Source organism: Hyaena hyaena, unplaced genomic scaffold (genome assembly GCF_003009895.1).
Source record: "Hyaena hyaena isolate Hyena2069 unplaced genomic scaffold, ASM300989v1 scaffold_1217, whole genome shotgun sequence".
Lineage (NCBI taxonomy): Eukaryota > Metazoa > Chordata > Mammalia > Carnivora > Hyaenidae > Hyaena > Hyaena hyaena.
Genome location: NW_024081822.1, coordinates 411508 through 426746, shown reverse-complemented (window position 1 = coordinate 426746; position 15239 = coordinate 411508). Strand labels below are relative to the sequence as shown.

Sequence of the window (15239 nt, the reverse complement as noted above, 5' to 3'; positions counted from 1 at the left end):
AACAAGGAAACAATGGCCTTGAATGACACACTGGACCAAGTGAACATGGAACATTCTACAGATTAGATCACATACTGGGGCACAAATCAGCCCTCAATCAGTACAAAAATATTGACATTATACCTACCATGCATATATTCATACCACAGTGCTATGAATCTTGAAGTCAGCCACAAGAACAAATTTAGAAAGACCATAAATATATGGATGGAAAAGAACATCCCAGTAAAGAATGAACGGGTTAACCAGGAAAGTAAAGAAGAAAGAAAAAACACATGGGAGCAAATTAAAATGAAATCACGACAGTCTAAAACCTTTGAGATGCAGTAAAGGCAGTCCTAAGAGGAAAGTATATTGCAATTCAGGCCTATCTCAAGAAGAAAGAAAGGTTCAAAAATACAACCTAACTTTGTAACTATAGAAGCTAGAGAATGAACAGCAAATAAAGCCTAAACACAGCAGAAGAAGGGAAATAATAGAGTAAAGCAGAAATAAACAATATAGAAAAGAACCCCAGTAGAACAGATCAATGAAATTAATAGCTGGTTCTTTGAAAAAATAAAGAAAATTGATAAACTCTTAGCCAGACTTATCAAAAAGATAAAAGAACCCAAATAGATAAAATCACAAATAAAGAGGAGAGATCATGAACAACACCACAGAAATATAAACAATTATGAAAAATTATATACCGATAAAATGGGCAATCTAGAAAAAATGGAGAAATTCATAGAAATTCAAACTACTGAAACTGATACAGGAAGAAATAGAAAATTTGGACTCATCTATAACCAGCAAAGTAATGGATTCAGTAATAAAAAAATCTCCCAAAAAAAAGAGACTTGGACCAGATGGCTTCCCAGGGGAATTCTACCAGACATTTAAAGAAGAGTTATTACCTATTCTTCTCAATCTGTTCCGAAAATTAGAAATTCAAATTAAACTTCCAAAATATGAAGCCAGCATTACCTTGATTCCAAAACCAGACAATGATCCTACTAAAAAGGAGTCTTACAGGCAATATTCCTGATGAACATGGATGTAAAAATTCTCAGCATGTTAATACTAAATCATATTCAAATGAACATTAAGAAATATTCAGTATAATCAAGTGGGATTTATTCCTGGGCTGCAGGGCTAGTTTAATATTCACAAAACAATCAGTGTGATACAACACATTAATAAAGGAAAGGATAAGGATCATATGATCCTGTCAATAGTTCCAGAAAAAGCATTTTACAAATTTTGACAAATTATAGCATCCATTTTTAAGGTTTTTTTTTTTAGGGGCCCCTGGGTGGCTCAGTCAGTTAAGCATCCAACTTTGGCTCAGGTCATGGTCTCGCGGTTTGTGAGTTCGAGCCCCACATCGGGCTCTATGCTGACTGCTCAGAGCCTGGAGCCTGCTTCAGATTCTGTGTCTCCTTCTCTCTCTACTCCTCCCCTGGTCATGCTCTGTCTCTCTCTGTCTCTCAATAATAATAAAAAGAAAACTTTAAAAATTTTTTTTTAAAAAGTTTGTTTTTCATTTGAATACAAGTTACTTACCATGATAGTGTAGTATTCGTTCCAGGAATAGAATTTAGTGATTCATCACTTATATATAACACCCAGTGCTGATTCCTACAACAATCATCTTTAATGCTGTTCACCCACTTAGCCCATCCCTCCACCCACTGACTCCACCAACTCTTATTTTGTTCTCTATATTTAAAAGTCTCTTATGATTTGCCTCCCTACTTGTTTTTATGTGATTTTATTTTTACTTCTCTATCCATATGTTCATCTGTTTGGTTTCTTAAATTGCACATCCATTCTTGATTTTTAAAAAAACTCAAAAAAGTAGGCATAAGTGGAAAATATCTCAATATCATAAAGGCCATATATGAAAGTTCCACAGCTAATATCATTCTCAATGGGGAAAAACTGAGAGCCTTTCACCTACAGTCAGGAACAAGACAAGGATGTCCACTCTCACCATTACTATTTAACATAGTATTGGAAGTCTTAGCCTCAGCAATGAGACAACAAAAAGATTAAAGTGCATACAAATTAGCAAGGAAGAATTCAAACTTTCATTGTAGATGACATGATCTTCTATGTAGAAAACCCAAAAGACTCCAGCAAAAAGTTGCCAGAACTAATACATTAATTCAGCAAAGTTGCATGTTATACAATCAATATGCAGAAATCTGTTGCATTTCTATACACCAATAACAAAGTAATAGAAAAAGAAATCAAGGAATCGATCCCATTTGTAATTGCACCAAAACCAATAAGATATTTAGGACAAAATCTAACTAAAGAGGTAAATATATGTGTACTCTGAAAACTATAGGACATTTATAAAAGAAATTGAAGAGGACATAAAGAAATTGAAAAACATGCCATGCTCATGGATTGGAAGAAAAAACATTGTTAAAATGCCTATACTACTGAAAGCAATTTACACATTTAATGCAATTCCTATCGAAATACCACCAGCCTTTTTGCAGAGCTAGAACAAACAATCCTTAAAGTTTTATGGAAGTACAAAGACCCCAAATAGCCAAAGCAATGCTGAAAAACATTAGCAAAACTGGATGCATTATGATTTAGGATTTCAAGCTATATTACAAAGCTGTAGTCAAGAAGGCAGTATTACACTGGCACAAAAACAGACACATAGATCAATGTAACAGAATAGAAAACCCAGAAATGGACCCATACTATATAGTTAACTACTGCTTGACAAAGCAGGAAAGAATATCCAATGAAAAAAAGATAGTCTCTTCAACAAATGGTGTTCAGAAAACTGGTGACTTGCAGAAGAAAGAACCTGGACTACTTTCTTACACCATACACAAAGATAAATTCAAAATGGATGAAAGACCTATATGTGTGTTTATGGCAGTATTATCAACAAGCCAACTACAGACAGAGCTCAAATGTCCACCTACTGTTGAATGAACAAAGAAGATGCCATATATATATATGATTTAATATTACTCAGCCATCAGAAAAAAAAAACCTTGCCATATGCAACAATGTGGACAGATTTAGAATATATTATGCTAAGTGAATTAAGTCCATCAGCGAAAGACAAATACCATATGATTTCACTCATATGTGGAATTGGAAACAAACAGATGAACAATGGGAAGGGGGAAAAAGAGAAGAAAGGGAAACAAACCACAAGAGACTCTTAATAATGGAGAACAAACTGAGGGTTGATGGAGTGAAGTGGGTGATGGGTATTAAGGAAGGCACTTTTGATGAGCATTGGGTATTGTATGTAAGTGATGAATCACTGAATTCTACTCCTGAAACCAATTTTGCACTGCATGTTAACTAAAAAATTAAGTAAAAGTAGAAAAAATAAGCCCCCCCAAACCCTAAAACAAAACAAAACAAATTATACTTGTAGTGTCTCTCCAAATCATTTTTATTTTTAGTTTGTGAAAATGCTAGAAAAGCTCCATGGTTCTTGTCTTTAGATTGGTATTGAAAAACAATTAACAGAGAAGCCCTTTATATTTGTACATGTAAGGGAAAATTCTTGGCCTTCAGATAAAGTCAATTTCCAAAAGAAATCACAATTAATCAACCAACTCTTCAATTTAAAAAAACCCTAAGTGAAAACAGACAGCTCTTACACAGAGGTGGGTTCAGTTTTGTTTTCTATTGTTATTTTTGATTGAAGTATAATTGACATACAAAATTATATTAGTTTCAGCTGTACAACACAATATTTCAACATTTGTATGCATTAAGAAATGATCACCACACTAAGTCTAGTTACTATCTGTCACCATATAAAACTACAATTTTTTTCTTGCAATAGGAATCTTTAAGATATAATTTCTTAGCATCTTTCAAAATTTCAAAACAATATTATTGACTGTAGTCATTATGTTGTATGTTACATCCCCATGACCTATTGATTTTATAACTAAGCATTTGTACCTCTTGATCCACTTCACTGATTTTACCTACCTTTCAAATCCCTGCCTTTTGGCAACCACCAATCTATTTTCTGTATCTATGAGTTTTGTTTTGCTTTGCTTTGTTCACTTTTTGTTTACTCTACATGCAAATGAAATCATATGGTATTTTTCTTTCTCTGTCTTACTTCAGTTAGCATAATATCCTCTAGGTCCCCCTTTATTGTCACAAATAGCAACATTTCATGTTTTTTTCATGGCTGAGTCATATTCCAGTGTGTGTGTGTGTGTGTGTGTGTGTGTGTGTGTGTGTGTATCACATATTCTTCATCCACTAATCCATTGTTTTGACACTTGGGTTGTTGCTATACTTTGGCTATTATATGAATAATGCTGCAGTGAACATGGGGGTGCATATATACTTTTGAGTTATTATATTTTGTTTCCTTTGGATAAATATCCATAAGTGGAATTGCTGGATCATATGGTAGTTCTATTTTCAATTTTTTCAGGAAACTTCATACTGTTTTCCATAGTGGTTGCACCAATTTACATTCCCACCAACAGTGCACAATGGTTCTCTTTTATCCACATTCTCACCAACACTTAGTTCTTGTCTTTTTAATCAGGGAAATTCTAACAGGTGTGAGGAGATATCTCATTGTGGGTTTGATTTGCATTTCCATGATGATGACTGATATTGAGAAGCTTTTCATGAATCTATTGGCCTTCTGCATGTCTTCTTTGGGAAAAAATATCTATGCCTATCCTCTGTCCATTTTTTAACCAGAATTTTTTTGTTATTCAATTGTATGTGCTCTTTATATATTTTGGATATTGGCCCCTTACCAGGTATACAGTTTATAAATATTTTCTTCCATTAAGTATATTGCCTTTTTTATTTTGATGATTTCCTTTACTGTGCAGAAGCTTCTTAGTTTGATGTAGTCTTATTTGCTTATTTTTGCTTTTGCTGCCATTGCCTTTGGAGCCAGATTAAAAAATATATATTGCCAAGAGTGATGTTGAGGAGCTTACTGTCTATGTTTTCTTCTAGGAATTTTATGGTTTATGATCTTACATGCAAGTCTTTAATCCATTTTGAGTGAATTTTTGTGTATGCTGGAAAACAGTGATCTAATTTCATTCTTTTCCACGTAGCTGTCCAGTTTTCCTAGGAGCATTTATAGAAGAGACTGTCATTTCCCCTCTGTTGTCATCTTTTGAGCACTTAAAATTATGAAAGACATTCAGATCTATAACACTTCTCAACTCTGACTTGATAGCCCTTTTGCCTAACAGTGCCCTCTTCTGGTTTTATGATTCACATTCACCTATTTCACCTGTGTTAAAAACAAAACAAAACGAAAGCTTAACTTGGAAGAAATGAGGGGTAAAAATCATTCTGAAACCTTGTTGTAAGAGGCTTTGGTTTTCCATTTTAGTATAACAAAAACAAACAAAAATACAGTTGGGAGTACAATGGTGGTTACCAAGGGCTGGGGAGAGGGGAAAACAGGAAGGCATTGTTTAATGAGTATGAAAAGATTCTGGAGATTGTTTGTACAACACTGTGAATATACTTAACATGACTAACTGTACACTTAAAATTGATAAAAATGGTAATCTTTATGTGTTTTTTACCACAATTAAAAATAAAAATAAATAAATCCAGTTAAGATATAAATAGTCCAGGTTGATGGCAGGAGCTTTAAGTTGGAACTGTTTTCACAAGTCAAATGTATACCATAAATCAAATACACTTGGATTTGACATAATTTTAATTCCTGTCCTTTTACTAAAATAGGCAATATTTATCTTTTTTTTTTAAATATTTTTTATTTATTTCTAGGAGAGAGAGAGAGACAGCGTGAGCAGGGGAGGGTCAGAGAGAGAAGGAGTCACAGACTGAAACAGGCTCCAGGCTCTGAGCTGGCAGTCAGCACAGAGCCTGACGCGGGGCTCGAACCCACGAACCGCGGGATCATGACCCAAGCGAAAGTCGGACGCTTAACCGACTAAGCCACCCAGGCGCCCCTGGCAATATTTATCTTAATTTACTAAAACCATAGCTATAAAACAACTTAATTTCAACTTTTACTCTTTGACTCTTTTATCTTGCAGATTTAGAGACGTGGTAGGGTCCACTCCTTAAGGAGAATAAAAAAAAAACCTAAAGGCAACCTGGCTATACAGGTAAGTGACAATATCCCTCATGACCTTGTAACACAAGACCACTTAATCAGACTACATGTTTGTGTGTGTTACCATATCTGACATACAAAGAAATAGAAAACATATTAAAAAAACTACGCCATTTGGCATTCAGGGTGCAGTTCTTTGGGTACAAGCTCAAATGAGCAGTGCAGTTGCAAATAAAGTTGCTTCCTAAAAACAAAACAAAACCAAAAAATCCTTGGTATCACAACTCTCTGTGTGAAAATGCTGCTACAGAGACACATGTAAATGTTACTTCATTTACTTTGGAAAATAATACAATATTCTGCAGTACAAAAAATAATAGTAAGGTTTGATTTATACAAATGGGTAAAAGGGATTACATTCATTGAAATAAGGAAGACTAGCGAAGGGGTAAGTTTGGAGGATTAAAGATAGACCAATGGTTCTAAGAGGGGATGATTTTGCCTCCTAGGGGACATTTAGCAGTCTGTAGGCGTTTTATTTTTCAACAGTTGGGAGTGGTGTGGAAGTGCTACTGATACATGTTCATATACTGCTAAACACCCTACAATGCACAAGGCAGCCTCCCACTGCAAAGAGTGATCTGGACTCAAATGTCAATAGTCCCAAGAGTGAGTAACCCTAAGTTAGAGTCCTCTCTGACTTTAGCCACTGTTTCTCAGCCTTTACAGCAGTCTATTCTTCTTTTGTCTATAATTATTCAATATTCTGTCTTTAGCTCATTTCCTTTTTCTATATTTTCTCTTTAGGATACCATTCATTCCCATGACTTCAACTACCAGAGCTATGTTAGTGACTCCCATATCTGTTTTGTCTAATCCCAACTATTTTTTCTAAATCTAGAGCATTGTTTCTCTTAATTTCCCTTCACATGTTTTCATTAACTCAATGCCACAATATTTTTATTAGTAGCATCTGGTAGAAAAATCACAGGACCACTTATTTCCTAAACATTTACTGAGGATCTAGTTTGTGTAAAGGACTGCACTGGTACTTAGAGGAAGGTAGTGAAGGTGGAAATGAGAGACAATCATGGTTAATAAGTACTTTATTATTAAGTACTTTTTATTAGTATGATCCCTAATTATGACAATAGTATACAAGGAAGAAATTACTATCTCCTGGAAACTATAGCTCTAAATGTTTTTTAAAAAAAAATTTTAATGTCTTATTTATTCTAAGAGAGAGAGAGAGAGAGAGAGAGAGAGCATGAGCAGGGGAGGGTCAGAGAGAGGGAGACACAGAATCTGAAACAAGCCCCAGGCTCTGAGCTGGCTGTAAGCACAGAGCCCGACACGGGGCTCGAACCCACAAACCATGAGATCATGACCTGAGCTGAAGTCAGAAGCTCAACTGACTGAGCCACCCAGACACCCCCATAGCTCTAAATGTTTAATCGACTACTTAAATATCACAGAGCTTGTAAGTAACAGTATTTTAAAAGTCAGATCTATTATGACATTAAGGATTGAACTCTTTCCATTAAAAAAAACCCTGAGGACAGTGCTGTAAAACTGTGTTCTAGTTTGTACAGAGCCAAAGGGGGATGGATGTGAATGCTGAAGGTCTAAGAAAGTTCCAGGATCCTTTTCTTCAAAGCCACATGGCACCCTCTTCTTACCATATATCATATATCTTATTACCATATATCATAGAATATAGTACACCAGATAGTAAGATGAATTATTATTTTCCTTAACTCTGAGAAAACAAAAACGTTGACAATTAAAGTATGACTTTCCATCGAAATTTAGATTCATTAACTGAGATTTTATATATGTTGAAACATTAAAAATCATTAGACATTTTAAAAAGTAAGCCTTCAGAGATTTCTAATTTGTTACAATATGAAGAAAAATGTGACCCTACATTCTATGACATACGGCGAATTTATTTTCCACATTCAATTACTATGTTCAATGCTAGTGTGTTATTTTGCACTTTAGTCAACTAACGTGTTTGCATATTGCTTTTCAAATGGTCCTAGGTAGTTTCATGGCTGTTTTACACAGCTGCAACTCGATAGTAAAGCCCTTATCTTTTCCATACTGTCTTTGTTCTCCCCCCTCCCTCCACCTGCGCCCTCCCCGCGCTTGTTCCCCCAACCCGGAGCCTTTCCACAATCTATGCAGAGTTTACCATTTAGGAGTAAACCTGAATTTCTTCTAATCTTAAAATTGTATTGTATTGATTGTATAAGACAGAACATAGATTTAGTTACATTTTGGAGGAGGGGCGGTGGAAAAACATATGTTAAATATATGTGTAGTCTTTACGACCCACCCCGTAGAACGTTAAAATAGGGTGGAGTAAGGGGCAGAGGGCGGAGGCGGAGAAGGGATATGCGTTTCAGGATACAGGAAATACGGTAAGCGCGAAACCCGGAGGAAGCTCTGTGCCTGGAGGGGACTCGCCGCCATCTCAGTTCTCGGCCTCACGGGGCCCACCAGAGAGAGCTGAGGTCCTGTCCTATAATCCTTATGGGGGACCAACCTTGTGCCTCCGGGAGATCCACGCTCCCACCTGGAAACACGCGGGAAACCAGACCTCCAAAAAAGCGCTGCCTCCTAGCTCCACGGTGGGATTATCCAGAGGGAACCCCCGACGGAGGTAGTACCCCTCTCCCCTCCGCACCTTCTCCTGCATCACCCGGCCTGAAGTCGCACCCTCCTCCTCCGGAGAAGTAGTAGAATATACTTCTCCCACACCAAACCAGGTCAGATTCTTTCCTTTTCATCTGGGACATCCAGGCTCTCTGCAACTTAATTATGCACTTTCCCAGATCTCCTTCCCCTTTTCTATATTCTTTACACGATTTCATAATCGAAAAACACAGTAAACAAACAAAAACCATATGGGCGTTAAATAGCTCTTTCACAAAATATGCTTGGGCAAAATTATGGCTATTTAATGACATTAAGTAATTATTTTTAATATTTTAGCTGTGATAATTGTGGTTATATTTTTTAAGAAATAGATTTAAATGTTTGATATGTTTAAAAGTAATTCAGTGGGGGCAGAAGTGGGAATTACAAACAAAATATTCATGAGTTGATAACTGGGTGATGTATACATGGAGATTCATTATACTGTTCTCACTACTTTTGTGTATATTTGAAACTTTTCCATTAAAAAAAAATCCTTGGTTCAAGATCAGTAACAACATATGGAAGGCCTCATTCCTATGCTAAACAGACCTAATTCCTGTGCTAACAGAGGGTATTTTGAAGTGTCTTCAGGAGTGTGCGTTTCTGTGTGTGGCAGGAAAATTTAATAGGTAACAAACAAACAAAAACAGTATGGTAAGTCAAACCCAAGGGCCTTAATGTTTTCTTGTTCAAGGTGTGTAGGGATCACCTAGGATGGACAAAATCATTCTGCTTGGTAATAATCATGACCCGTCAAAAAGGAAAGGGGAAATTTGGGTGGTCCTTTAAAGGGTGAGTGACATCTGCCATGAGGAAAGGGAGAGAATGCTTTTCAGGCCTTGTGTTTTCAGGACAAAACCCCCAAAGTGGGCTTGCGGGAAAAGCTTGGGTATAATTCTGAATCTTTGAGAAAGAAGGACTTGGAAGTGCAATAGAGTGTTGCAAGGCCTTGAATGTTGTGCTAAGGAGTATGCAGTTTAATCTGAAAGCAGTGGTAACCATTGAAGATTTTCAATCAAGCGATATATTTTAGGAGTCCATTTGTTACTATCAGAGAAATAGTCATTTATTTAGATGACCTTATGGAATGCAAAAAATAAAACCAAATCTGACCCAAGGCTCACAGGTCCTTGTAATCCAAAGGAAGCAGGGCATCCTTTTTTCATCCATGCAGTAAACCCTTATGGAGCCCTTGCAATGTATGAGGTATTGTGCTGGGAGCTGTAGGGAGTGGATGACCAAGGCATAGTGCCTGGTACATAGTTGGAGTGAAACAGATATTTGAATACATAAGTCAATAAATGCTAGGATAACAGTGGCAACTAAAGAGGCTCTGGACTTGGGACTTGGTGATAGTGCATAGAAAAAAGAATGAGCTTTTTTACTTGAAAGCATCATCTAGTCACTCCTTTACATTCTGATTTCCACCAATTTTACTTCAGTATCCAAAATGGTAGTGCTGGTAGAAGGTAGGGCATAAGGGTAGCAGTCCTTATATAGAAACAAAGGACGTTGTACAGGGCAAAAAGTGCAAGAGCTACATAATTTCCTCTAGTGATTCAAATCATTGAAAATTATAATACTAGCATATATTTACTGAACATTTTTTGTATGCCAGACACTGTTCTAAGGGGCTTCTAGAATCTATGCTCTTAATTTGTAATCGACCCCTTCTAATACGATCTATATAACTATTTTACAGGAAATATATAATAGAAATGGGAGCATGGTGGAACATAAGGATTTGAGGAGGCCAGGGGAAAGAAACATCCAATAACAGAGGAAATAATTTTACCTGTTTTACTATTTTTTTAGTCTCTGAGGGATTGCAGAATGACTCCATTTCCTTGGTGCATTCATAAAATGGTTCACCCTGTGATGACGATGAAGACTATTGACAATGCTGCCCTGATTTTTCTGATGCCCTGCACCAGGTAATTGTGTTTTATAAGGTAATTTCTTTACCAAAAACTTATTAAAGGAGGAAGAGGAATAAGAGTTGTAAAAATAAATAGCCAAACAAAAGACAAAGCTAGCACCAAGTGGTAAAATTGAAACTATTTTCTACATTATATGAAACCATACATACCATATAATAATAATGTGATTTATAAGTTGCTTTGTTAAATTCACTTCTATTTACCTTATAGTTTTTGTTGTTAGTGTGAAATGTATTTTTAAACCACATTTACTGATTTTTGCTGGTAAATGGGAACATGATTGATAATTTTACATATTGATTTTATATGCTACAGATTTTCTGAGTTCTGTTTGTTCTGATAATTTACAGATTCTCTTGGATTATCTATTAATTTTGTTGTGAATAATGGCAGTTACTTTCTTTCTAATATTTGTTTTTTACCTTGTCTTACTGTGCTAATTAGAACCTTCAATACAATGAGAAATAGTATCAATAATAGGAGATTTTCTTATCTTGCTTTTGAATTTACAGGGAATTCTATAAATGTTTCACCATTTTTAGTAGATTTGCTTCTTCAGCATAAAGAAGTTTGTTTCTTAGTATGCTAAGAGTTTTATTATGAATGAATATGGAGTTTTTCTCCATTAATATGACAGTGTGTGATAAATTACAATAATTAGTTTTCTAATCTCTTTCCTGCTTTTGGTTTCATCAGGCCTCACCATTTGAATATTTTGTTTACTATTTTAATAATTTTGCTTTTATCTTTATTATTTCCTCTACTTGCTTTTCACTTGTGCATTTTCTAATTTATTTATTTGGACCTTTACCCCAGTAATTTTCAATCTTCTTTTCTAAAATAAGAATTTATGACTATAAATCTTCCACTATGTACAACTTCAGAAGAATTTCACAGATTTATATATGTATTTTATTACCATTCAATTATAATTTCTCTTATGATTTCTTTTTTGACTCATGAGTTGTTTAATGTACCAACATGAGTCTTTTTTAAAAAATTATATTGTGAAATCATTAGTTCAATTACAGTTAAACTTCATCTGATTTTCTTCTTTAAAGTTTTTTTTTTAATCTTATAAGAAAAGCAGAATTATATACCAGCTTCTCATTTCAACACATTTGGCCATATAAAACTTTTTCTTTCATTACATACATAGAAATGCATCTGCATGCTATTCAATGATGGAGTTACTCCTGATATATATATATATATATATATATATGTATATATATTTGTGTTAAAAACTTTTTTTAATGTTGATTTATTTTTGAGAGCGAGAGACAGATTGTCAGCAGGGGAGGGCAGAGAGAGAGGGAGACACAAAATCTGAAGCCTGCTTCAGGCTCTGAGCTGTCAGCATGGAGCCCAATGCGGGACTCAAACTCAGGAACCCTGAGATCATGACCTGAGCTGAAGTCGGCTGACTTTTTAACTATTTAAGAATAACTTGTAGATCTCATGTTCCTTTACTTCTGTACCTGTAAATACATCAGTGCATGTTTCTTCAGAAAGATGCCTTTCTCTTACATGACCTCACTGCATGTGTCAAAATAGAAATTGACAATGTGCTAGTTTTTGTATGTTTCATATACCTTTATTGTGAAGATTATCCACTTATAAATAAGGGAAAAGGGATGAATTTGGGAGAACATAATTTCAAGTGGACAGTGCAAGCTGTATTATAGTTCTTTTTGTCTTGCTTTTTTGAGATATATTTGACATATAATGTTGTAAGTTTCAGGTGTATAATATGGTGATTTGCTATACCTATATATTACAAAATAATTACCACAATAAGGTTTCACACAGTCATCTCACACAGTAACCATTTTGTGAGTATGTGATGAAAACCTTTAATATCTATTCTCTGTGACTTTTAAGTATACAATACTGTTAATTATACTCACTATACTGTAGTATTAACTATACTATAACTGTCCTATAATTTGTATTAACTATATATACTATAACTATGTTATTAACATGATCTATAATATACATCATCCTGTATATTAGATACCAAGAACTTGTTCATGTTATGAGTGAGAATCTATACCCTTTCATCCATTTTTCCCGTACTCCCACCTCTGGGAACTACCCATCTACTCTGTATTTATGAGTTTGTTTGTTTCAATTCCATATATAGGTGAGATCATATAGTGTTTTTCTCTGAACTATTTCACTTAGTATAATGCCCTCAAGTTTTATCCATTATGTTGGAAATGGCAGGATTTCCTTGTATCTGAATATTATTTCATTATATATATACACTACATTTTCTTTATTCATCTGTCAGTGGAGACTTAGGTTGTTACCATGTCTTGGTTATTATAAATAATGATGCAGACATAGGGGTGCAGATGTCTCTTCAAGATTAGTGATCTTATTTTCTTTAGACATATATTTGAAGTGGAATTGTTGGATCATATGGTAATCTCAATTTTAATTTTTTTAAGAACCTCCATACTATTTTTCATAATAGATGTACCAGTGTATATTTGTAATGTAAGAGGGTTCCCTTTTCTGCACATCTTCACCAGCATTTGTTGTCTCTTGTAATACCCATTCTTTTTTTTTTAACTTTCCCATTTTATTTTATTATTTTATTTTTTTACAAATAGTTGATTGTCAAGTTGGTTTCCATACAACATTCAGTGCTCATCCCCACAAGTGCCCTCCTCCATGCCCATTATCCCCCCACTGCCCCACACCCATCAGTCCTCAGTTTGTTCTCAGCGTTCAAGAGTCTCTCATGGTTTGCATCTCTCCCTCTCCCCCACGACTTCCCCCCTTCTTCTCCCCCACAGTCCTCCGTTAAGTTCCTCCTAATCCTCCTATACGTGCAAACATATGGTATTTGTCCTTCTCTGCCTGACTTATTTCGCTCAGCATAACACCCTCAAGGTCCATCCATGTTGCTACACATGGCCAGATTTCATTCTTTCTCATTGCCATGTAGTATTCCATCATATAGATAAACCTCATCTTCTTGATCCATTTGTCCGTTGATGGACACTTAGGCTCTTTCCATGTTTTGGCTGTTGTTGAGAGTGCTGCTAAGAACATTGGGGTACATGTGCTCCTATGCAACAGCACTCCTATATCCCTTGGGTAAATTCCTAGCAGTGCTATTGCTGGGTCATAGGGGAGTTCTACTGTTAATTTTTTGAGGAACCTCCACACTGTTTTCCCGAGCGGCTGCACCAGTTTACATTCCCACTAACAGTGTAGGACGATGCCCGTTTCTCCACATCCTCTCCAGCATCTAGACTCCTCTGATTTGCTCATATTAGCCACTCTTTCTGGCGTGAGGTGGTATCTCAGTGTGGTTTTGATTTGCATTTCCCTGAGGAAATCCCTGAGGGATGCTGAGCTTCGTTTCATGTGTCTGTTGGCCATCTGGATGTCCTCTTTGGAGAAATGTCTGCTCATATCTTTTGCCCATTTCTTCACTGGGTTGTTTGTTTTTCGGGTGTGGAGTTTGGTGAGTTCCTTATATATTTTGGATATTAACCCTTTATCTGATATGTCATTTGCAACTATCTTTTCCCATTCCGTTGGTTGCCTATTAGTTTTGTGGGTTGTTTCCTTTGCCGTGCAGTCTAAGAGAGATTTTAAGAGTTATCACAAGAGGGGCGCCTGGGGAGGCTCAGTCACTTAAGTGTCTGACTCCTGATTTCAGCTCAGGTCATGATCTCATGCTTCGTGAATTTGAGCCCCACGTTGGGCTCTGGGCTGATAGTGTGGAGCCTGCTTGAGATTCTCTCTCTCCTTTTCTCTCTGCCCCTACCCCACTCTCTCTNTTGGGGATGTGTCAAGTAAGAAGTTGCTGCGGTGGAGGTCAAAGAGGTTGTTTCCTGCTTTCTCCACTAGGCTGTTGATAGTTTCTTGTTTCACGTTCAGGTCCTTTATCCATTTTGAGTTTATTTTTGTGTATGGTGTGAGAAAATGATCTAGTTTCATTCTTCTGCATGTTGCTGTCCATTTCTCTCAGCACCATCTGTTAAAGAGGCTGCCTTTTTTCCATTGGATACTCTTTCCTGCTTCAAAGATTAGTTGGCTGTATACTTTTGGGTGCAATTCTGAGTTCTCAATTCTATTCCATTGGTCTATGTGTCTGTTTTGTGCCAATACCATACTGTCTTGATGATGACAGCTTTGTAGTAGAGGTTAAAGTCTGGGATGGTGATACCTCCCATTTTGGTTTTCTTCTTCAATATTACTTTGGCTATTCGGGTCTTTTGTGTTTCCACACAAATTTTAGGATAGTTTGTTCTAGTTTTGAGAAGAATGCTGGTGCAATTTTGATTGGAATTGCATTGAAGGTGTAGATTGCTTTGGGTAGTAATGACATTTTGACAATATTTATTCTTCGGAACCATGAGCATGGGATGTTTTTCCATTCTTTGTGTCTTCTTCAGTTTCTTTCATAAGTTTTCTATATTTTCAGCATACAGATCTTTTACATCTTTGGTCAAGTTTATTCCTACATATTTTATGGTCTTTGGTGCAATCCTGAATGG

General features: G+C 35.9%; 1 protein-coding gene across 4 annotated transcripts in view; it reads left to right on the top strand.

The window, feature by feature from the left end:
- Positions 1–8506: 8506 nt before the first annotated feature.
- Positions 8507–15239, top strand: part of NBDY (negative regulator of P-body association) — a 45396-nt gene continuing 38663 nt past the window's right edge. For 3 of the 4 annotated variants that reach the window (XM_039222798.1, XM_039222799.1, XM_039222801.1), the window contains exons 1-2: positions 8507–8841; positions 10589–10707. In XM_039222798.1, coding sequence (XP_039078729.1) covers positions 8606–8812 — 207 coding nt within the window. In that variant the 5' untranslated portion in view covers positions 8507–8605 and the 3' untranslated portion in view covers positions 8813–8841; positions 10589–10707. Of the gene's footprint in view, positions 8842–10588; positions 10726–15239 lie in introns of all 4 variants that reach the window. The other variant, XM_039222800.1, reaches the window with a different exon arrangement.